General features: G+C 53.0%; 1 protein-coding gene across 1 annotated transcript in view; it reads right to left on the bottom strand.

Moving 5' to 3' along the window:
- The window catches only part of SIGLEC1 (sialic acid binding Ig like lectin 1), a 25,827-nt gene that overhangs the window by 16,184 nt on the left and 844 nt on the right, over window positions 1–8,799 (bottom strand). Inside the window, exons 2-6 of the mRNA XM_023220211.2 lie at window positions 4,892–5,049; window positions 4,177–4,536; window positions 3,569–3,865; window positions 1,048–1,314; window positions 414–668 (exon numbers count right to left, since the gene is read on the bottom strand). Of these exons, the coding sequence (XP_023075979.1) occupies window positions 414–668; window positions 1,048–1,314; window positions 3,569–3,865; window positions 4,177–4,536; window positions 4,892–4,940 (1,228 nt within the window). The 5' untranslated portion in view covers window positions 4,941–5,049. The remainder of the gene's footprint in view (window positions 1–413; window positions 669–1,047; window positions 1,315–3,568; window positions 3,866–4,176; window positions 4,537–4,891; window positions 5,050–8,799) is intronic.

The raw sequence follows: 8,799 nt of genomic DNA, 5'->3' as shown, positions 1-8,799 counted from the left end.
AGAGGCCAATGGGGGAACACGGGGGGGGGGGGGTGGAGGGGGGGGGGAGATCTGGCCACTGCACTCCAGCGGGGGCAACAGAGTGAGACTCTCGTCTAAAAAAAAAAAAAAAAAAAAAAAAGCAAATGTGCCGAAATGTTAATAAATGGGAAATCTAGGTTAAAGGTATATAATCATTCTTTGTCTTTCGCTGCAACTTTTCATAAGTTTAAACTTCCAAATAAAAAGTTTTTATAAAATAGGAGGGAGGTCAAAACCTTGCCCAGGTGTGCAGAGCTGGGACGTGAGCTCAAGGCCACCTCCAGGTAAGTGGCCTTGAAGTTCCCATGCCCAGGACCCCAACCCTTCCTTGGGGCTCCACTGTCTGGCCCTGCTCTGACTGTGTCCGGTGCCACCCCACCCTAGCCACTTACGGTTGACTACCACGCCAACAGGGCCTGAGCGCTCGCTGCCATGGGCGTTCTGCACCTCACAGAAGTAGAAGCCAGTATGAGCCCTAGTGACGGAATGCAGCCGGAGGATATGGGAGTGGGCGTCCTCCAGCGGGACATGGTTCTTGTACCAGCTGTAGTGGAGATCACTGGGCGCCTCGTTGGGTGTGTTGCAGACTAGTGTCACTGTCTGGTTCTCCAGGATGGGACCTGCTGGGCTCACCTGGACCTCAGCCACTGCAAGGGCAGCACAGGGAGTGATGCGGGATCCTAGCCGACTTCCAGCCCCAGCCCCACACAGTCCCCAGGTCTCAGCCAATCAGCCTCAATCTCTGCACATCCTACACCACCCGCCTGCCACTACAGTGGAGCCTCCCGGAGTGCTCTGCATCTGTTCGTCTGGCTCACCAGGACCCCCTGACATCCCACCCTTCATGAGGGTATTGTCACCTGTCTCATGGTAAGGCAAGGCTGGGACGCCACACATGCATCCAGGAAGCACCGGGTTATGCCAGTTGCTGGCTCTGCCCTGCCCTGTCACCTCTCTGTCCCTGAGGCCTGAGCCCCTCCCTATTCTCTGGCCAATAAGGTTTTTTCAACCTTCCCAAGAACTCACTGAAGATGTGGAGGCTGATGGGGGGTGAGACCAAAGAGCCCACACCATTCTCAGCTTGGCAGGTGTAGACGCCAGCATCACTCCATGCTGCCTGGGACAGGTGCAGCACACCAGTCTGGGTTTGGAGGCGCGCCCCATCCTTGAGCCACTTAATGGAACTGACTGCAGGGTAGCTGCTGTTCACCTGGCAGGTGAGTGTGACCGGCTCACCTGGAAGGATGTTTCTCCCCGAGGGGCTGAGGAGGATCTTCACACCCTTGGGGGCATCTGAAAGGCACAGTGGGGGGTATCGGGTAAGGTGCTTGGGGAGGCAGGGGATGGCACACTTCTTCTTGTCCCCCTTTCAAAGCTCTGTCCTAAGGAAGTATGCCCAGATAAAACAGCAGTCCCCTTCAGTCCCCACCCAGGGCATGCTCTGTCCACCTATGTCCATCCCTTTCCTCTCCCCTGCGCCTGACGTATTCCTATGCCATTGAGAGCTGATCACGTGACACTTGGCCCAGCGTCCAGCCTACCCCACTAGCTGTAGTTTTCTGTTTCCCAATGCTGTCCATTGCCCCTCCTCTATTTGAGGCGAGCTCCACACACAGGGCCATGGGTACCCTACTGCTAGCTTTAGTGGCCTGTGGAAGCTATTGGTAAGGGACCAACCACCTAGTGGGAGGGGGCCAAAGGCAGCATCAAACGAGCTCTGAAAATAGTTACCCAGTTTGTCAGGAGGCCAACAATGCAAATAAACTGCATTTCCTGAAATCTTGTTCCAAAGCCTCTCTCTGTGTATTCAAGTGTTTTATTCTTATTTTTTTTTTTAGGTTTACAGATACATATTTCATTTTTTAATTTTTAATATTACTCCTCTAATGTATGATTTGACTAACCAGATGATAATTCAGCCAAAAAAAAAAAAAATCAAGTATGCCTAGAGATAAATATGTAACGAATCCTTCTCTCTGATGCCAATGGAATTAGTTTGGGTCTGGCCCACAGTCTTCAATCTTTTTTTTTTTTTTAATTAATTAATTTATTTATTTATTTTTATTATACTTTAAGTTCTAGGGTACATGTGCATAACGTGCAGGTTTGTTACATATGTATACATGTGCCATGTTGGTGTGCTGCACCCATCAACTCGTCAGCACCCATCAATTCATCATTTATATCAGGCATAACTCCCCAATGCAATCCTTCCCTATTCTTATTTTTGTAGAAACAGGGTCTGGCTCAGTCACCCAAGCTGGAGTGCAGAGGCACAATCATAGCTCACTGTAGCCTGAAACTCCTGGGCTCAAGTGATCCTCCTGCCTCAGGCTCCCAAGGAGCTGGGACTACAGGTGTAAACCACCACATCCGGCTAATTTTTGTTTTTTAATTTTTTGTAGAGACAGGGTCTCACTATGTTGCCCAGGCTGGTCTCGAACTCCTTGCCTCAAGCCATTCTCCCACCTTGGCCTCCCAAAGCACTAGGGTTACAGGTGTGAGCCACTGTATCTGGTCTCAAATGTTTAATATGTGCCAGACACTCTTCTAAATACCTTACCTGGGTCATCTCCTTTACTTGCTTTTTGTTGTTGTTGTTGTTTTGAGACATAGTTTCGCTCTGTCACCCAGGCTGGAGGGCAGTGGCATAATCACGACTCAATGCAACTCCGCCTCCTGGGTTCAAACAATCCTCCTGCCTCAGCCTCCCTAGTAACTGGGATGACAGGCACGCGCCACCACACCTGGCTAATTTTTATATTTTTAGTAGAGACGGGGTTTCACCATGTTGGCCAAGCTGGTCTTGAACCCCTGGCCTCAAGTGATTCACCTGCCTCAGCCTCCCAAAGTGATGGGATTACAGGCGTGAGCCACCGCGCCCAGCCCATCTCCTTTAATTTTTATCATAAATCTATGAGACAGGAACCATCTATTGTTATCTTCACCATAGACATGAGAAAACAGAGGCTCTGGGAGGCAAGGAACTTGCCTGAAGTTTTCACAGCTAGTGGGTGGGTGGAGCCAGCAGCCAGATGCCTGTGAGCAGCGATTGTCCTAGAATAGGCTGCCCCATGTGAGATGGAAGATGCATAACCAATGGAAACCCGGGCTTTCTCCCCACTGACTCATAGCCGTGCCTGCGTGACACCCTGGTCCCCATTGTCATGAGCAGGCTTAAGGCAGGAAAGGGATAAACCCTACCTGCGCAGCATCCTCCAGTGCGGGGGAAATCCCAGGACGCTTGCTGCCAACCCTGAAGCTGTGTGGGAGCTCCTGTTCCCCAATCCTTTGTGTCTCCCTTTCTCTGCCCAACCTGGCCTCAAGGACAAGCCCCTTTGAAGCAGTAGGAGGTGGAAGGGAACCATTTAACGAAGCCCTCGGGGCTCAGCAGTGTCTCTCCACTTGCCCTACCCTGGAGGCCCAGGTGCAGCCTGGTTTTGTGTCAGGAGCAAAGGTGCCGTTTCTGTGGGCTGGAGAGGGGCTGGGTTTTGTCAGGGAGCCACAGATGTGCTCAGCCACAAGGGTGTGTCCCCAGACAACTCACACTTCACTTGGAGGTGAATCTCACTGTGGGCCCTATGATTGGCCACGGAGAGCTGGCAGCGCAGGATCCGGCCGTGGTCCTGCCAGGATATAGCCATGTGGAGGGTCTCCAGCTGGCTGACGCCGGTGGGCTCAAACTTCTGGCTGTTGAAGGTGACAGAGCGAGCAGGGTCCTGGCCTTGCCATTGCAGTCTGACCTGCTCCTGCAGGCATGCGTAGGGGGTGGAACAGTTGAAGTCCACCTCTGTGCCCTCGAGAAGCTCCACTGGGGAGGTGATGGTGGGAACCCTGGGCTCCTCTGAGGACACAGACAGCAGCGCTCAGGACCCCTTTTCACCACCCCTGAGATCCCTTGCCCTGGAAACCCCAGCTGAGGAGAGAGCCCTGGGGAGGGGGCTTTTAGGGGAAGGAAAGGAAAGGCGCTTTCTACTCCAGTCCCACTTGGGTGAAAACAAGGGAGAACCAGGCCTGGGCCTACACCAGGGCTGGAACGGAGGCTGAGACTGGCTGGGGTTAGAGTCAGCACAAGGGCTGGGGCTGAGAGCCAAGGGGTCCAGAAGCAGCTTGGGAATCCCTCCCGGGGAGCAGCGAGGCCACCCCACTTATCACCTGTCACTGTGACCAAGGTGCCTTTCACATCTGACCAGCGGTTGCCCTCACTGATCTCGAAGCGGAAGTTGTAGGAGCCAGAGTCCTTGGGCTGTAGGTCCTTCAGCAGCAGGTTGCACACCTTGTGCTCGGGGTTCCCCACGAACTCGGCGCGGCCGCGGAAGTGGGCGTCCACCAGCTTGGGGTCCGCTGAGTGGCTTGCCACCTGCCGCCGGCCCGAGTAGTCGTAATACCAGATGGTCGTGATGCCGTCAGGCACCTCCACGTCGGCAGGGAAGCTGAAGATGCAGGGGATGAGCAGGCAAGACCCCTTCACACCCTGTACGTCCTGGGGACTGGAGACGCCCCATGAGGCCTGCCCTGGGGGAAGAATGGCAGGGGGACAGAGAGAGGGTGATACAGAGCCCAGAGAACTGCCCCAGGGAAGGTGCTCCAGATGGGCTCCCAAACTCTGCCCTACCCCAAGAAATGCACACTTAGAGCAGCCCTTCTCAGTGCCCCCGGGGTCAGTCCACTGCCCAAGGCTGCTCAGAGGTTTGGTAGGGTGGCTCCAAGACAGATCATAGCTTCCTGCCCAGCTCCCGGCCACTGCCCTACTGGGTTCTCCCTTGACCTCAGCAACCAAACCTGTGACCCAGGCATAGTCTAATCTGCCAAGGGCTGGACTTATGAAGGCTGGGCCCTGGAAGACAGGCACTAGGCCCGCAAAGCTTACCTGGTGGGAAGAATGAGGCCAGTAGGAGAAGCTCGGGCAAGAAGCTCATAGCAGGTTCTTGTGTTGTTCCTGTTGCCTAAGAGGGTGGTGCGCACCGCACTGGCTGGATACACAGGGGCCTCCAGGGACACCTCTGGGCACTTCAGCCCCAGCACCTGCTGGGAGTCCAAGCCTGTGTCCCCACCTCCTCTGCTGGCCAACTCAACAAGAGAGCAGGGCTCTTAAGGACCTCTGAGTCAGCCACCAGCAGAGAGCCAGGAGGCCACGTTCCCAGCTCAGGCTGTGCCCAGGAATGCCCTCACTTGGTGGCCTGCCTCAGAAAAGCCTGTGTGTCCCTTGGCCCTACCCCAAGTTCTGCTTTCCCAGCCCCTCAAGGATACCACCCTAAGGCAGATGAACAGCTGTTTCTCCCTCTTCCCCACTTCCCTGCCCCCTCCCCACCACCCAAACCAACAGGAACTGGAGCTCAGAGATGCCCAGTGACTCACTCCAAGACACCCAGCCAGAAAGACGGTTTCTTCCCAAGGCTTGTCTCCTACCACCTGCCTTACTAACTATAGGCCATAATGGGGCTTTACTGAACTTGCCAAAGGGCTGCGTTTAGTAGTCACTCCCCTGCTCAAAAACCTTCTGTGGCTCCCCATTGCCTGTGGGATGTGAAAGGTCCTCATTTCCTGCCCCCAGCTCTGTCCCCATTCCCTGCTCTCCACAGACCCATTCTGGGGGCAGTTCTGCCTGCTCACGGGCTCCCTAGCTGCCCAGCTCTATCTCCACCACAAATAATCTTTGCCTACTGAAACCTTCATCAACCTTCAAGGTGCAGCATGAATTTGACTTCCAGCTGGAACTTCTCCTTTGAGGTTCCTGTAGCTACCCCAGAGCTATCTCTGTCCTTGCCTTGTTTTTTACAGCTTGTGAGAGCCCATTTCTCAGGACCTAGAACTGAAGATATGTGCCCCATCGCAGTGCAGAGCCCACCAGGCATTCAGCAAACCCCTCAGTGACTAAGAGAGGGGTGAGGTCTTTAGGGGTTCAGAGTTGAGGTTCTGAGTTGGAGTGGGGAGGTGCAGGGCAAGTCTAGGTTTGACAGACAGCGTGAGAGCCCTGTGGAACACATACCCCACAAACATGAGCTCAATGTGTGCTGAGTGTACCATATCCAGAAAGGCAGGCCCTCAACCATGGAGTGCCCCTGGTCAGGGAGTGTCTAAGGGGTACCACAGACCTGAGTCCAAAAGGAAGAGATGCCAGAAACATATATACGTAAAACTATAAAACTCTCAGAAGAAAACATAGGTGAAAATCTTCATGACCTTGGATTAGGCAATGCTTTCTTAAGTATGAAATTAAAAGAAAAAAAAATAGGTAAGTTGGACTTCATCAAAATTTAAAACTTGGCCAGACACAGTGGCTCATGCCTGTGAACCCAACACTTTAGGAGGCTGTTCACAAACGAACAAAGCAACACAGAAAATAATAAATATTGGTGAGGATGTGGAGAAATTAAGATTCTTGTGTATTGTTGGTGGGAATATAAAATGGTTCAATCACTGGGGAAAACAATTTGGTCATTCCTCAAAAAGTCAACATAGAATTACCATATGATCCAGCAATTCCACTCGTAAGTATATACCCAAAAGTACTGAAAACAGGGACTCTAACAGAGTACACCAATGTTCACAGCAGCACTATTCCACTAAAAGGTGGAAACAGGTCAAATGTCCATCAATGAATGGATGTGGATAAACAAACTGTGGTATGTACATACAATGGAATATCAATTGGCCATAAGAAGGAATGAATTCTAACATATGTGAACCTTAAAAACATTATGCTCAGTGAAATCAGCCATACACAAAAGGGCAAATATTGTAGGGTTCCAATTACATGAAATATCTAGACTACATACATTCAGAGACTGAAAGTAGGATAGAGGTAACTAGGGGCTGCGGGGAGGGGGAGTTAATGTTTAATGATTGTTGAGTCTTTCAGATAATGAAAAAGTTCAGGAAATAGACAGTGGTGATGGTTACACAATATTGCAAACGTACTTAATGTCATGGGTTGTACACTTAAAGACAGTTAAAACAGTAAATTTTATATTATGTATATTTTACCACATACACACCCATGTTGCCAACTTTGCAATCCTCCCTGGTCCTAAATGCTGACTTGGCCAAGTGAACCCGGAGGCTGGAAGTGGGGACAGGAAACTCATGACCTCCCAGCCCCCAGCCTATCCGCCTCAGGGGCTGGGCTCAGCAGATTCCTATGACTACCAGGGGGCACACCTGGGAAGGGGCTGAGCCAAGGCCCAGGGCCGGTCAGGCTGACCAGGTGGGACTTAGCGCACTGCAGAAGGCAGAAGGTGCCCCAGCAGGGAGCACAGTACAGGGTGGGATTGGGACAGGAAGGACGCTTCTCCCCAGGGGACCCAGCCCTCTCGTGGGCTGCTGGAGTGGACCGGTCTGGCCATTTGTGGAGGCCCAAGGGCTCGTCTCCAGTTCTCTGGGAAGCCCTAGGCCTCCTCCCCTTCTGGGAAGATGCACCCCCAGCCTCCACACCCGGTTCTTGGCCACTGGAGAATGGTGTAGCTGGGGCCCTGGGGCCTGGACACCTCCCCGTGAAGAAAAGCAGCCTACTGAGGGCACACTGGGGGTCAGATGTGTCCCTGGCCACAGGGGATGTCAGGGTCAGCTCTACTATGGCCAGGGCAGCTATCTTGTCCCAGCTCCCCTGTTCCTCCCATTTGGGGTCCCGAAAAGTGCAACATGAACCTGATGGAAGAATGGTGGGGTTCTGGACACAGCGACCCTGGAACAGGGCGCAGGGGAGGACCCTTTCCAGGACTACTACAATCACATCATGTAGAGGCCACCTACACTTAGCCCGGCCCCAACCCCAAAGGGGCCAGCCCCACCAGAGTCCAGCCTATTGGTTCAGCCTGTTCCACCACAAAGACCAGCTTCAGCCCAGAAAACTGTTCTGGAAAGAGAAAGAGCAGGGACAGCCCAGAAAGGAGACCTCTGTCTCTGTTTGAAAGCCTGGAGTTGAGGGGACAGTGCCCACTCCACGCCTCCCCCACCCCCCGCCCCCTGCCCCCTGTCCCCTGCCCAACAAGTTGGGTTGCAGCTGTGGCCTAGTGAGTACCCAGCGTCCCCTGGTGGTCGAGGCGGGATTGCAGGTCCCGGGGAAGGGAGCCGCGTGCTAGGAACAGGGAGCTAGTGGCTCTGCAGCCCTGAACGATCTTGGGTGACTCTTTTGGAAATCATTGTCCCCCAGACAGAAGTTCCTGAGGTTCATCCTTGGGTCTTCAAGTCTTGGGTGCTCTGAAGACAGGATTCTAAATCCCCACTCCTAGTATTGGTATATGTTGCATCAGCGTGCCTTGGGCTGGCCTGGTACACAGTGGGCACTCATGTTTGCTGCCTGTTTCAGACCAAGCGCCTCAGGAGGTCTTGGAGGGTAGGCTGGGGCCCCAGGTTCCTGACCTCTGATTCCAGAGGCCAAGTTCAGCAGGGGAAGAAAGGGCAGAGGCAGTTTCCCTTTGGACAGCTAGGCCCTGGCATAGGATTCAGTTTCTGTTTCCTGACACCAAGGCTTCTCCCCAACTTCCCCATTGGGCTACAGAAAGAAGGACACAGGGTGACAAGGCCAGCTGGAGGTTGCTGGCCCACAGATACGGAGTCAGGGTACAGATGGGCAATTCCTGGAGCAGATTACGGTCAAAATAGTGGAAATCCCCAATCACAGGCCAAATGTTTAATTATCAGAGCCATAGAATCCATAGTGAATGTCTATTGGCTTTGACATGGGCAGTAGAAATTTCACACTTCATTCCTTAATCTGGCTGTGAATACCTCTGGCTAGAGTGCCCACTCTCCGAACTGGGCTGGACAGTCTGGCTA

This window comes from Piliocolobus tephrosceles, chromosome 20, assembly GCF_002776525.5.
Source record: "Piliocolobus tephrosceles isolate RC106 chromosome 20, ASM277652v3, whole genome shotgun sequence".
Classification (NCBI taxonomy): Eukaryota; Metazoa; Chordata; class Mammalia; order Primates; family Cercopithecidae; genus Piliocolobus; species Piliocolobus tephrosceles.
The sequence above is the reverse complement of the archived record's forward strand: the minus strand, read 5'-3'. Positions and strand labels throughout refer to the sequence as shown.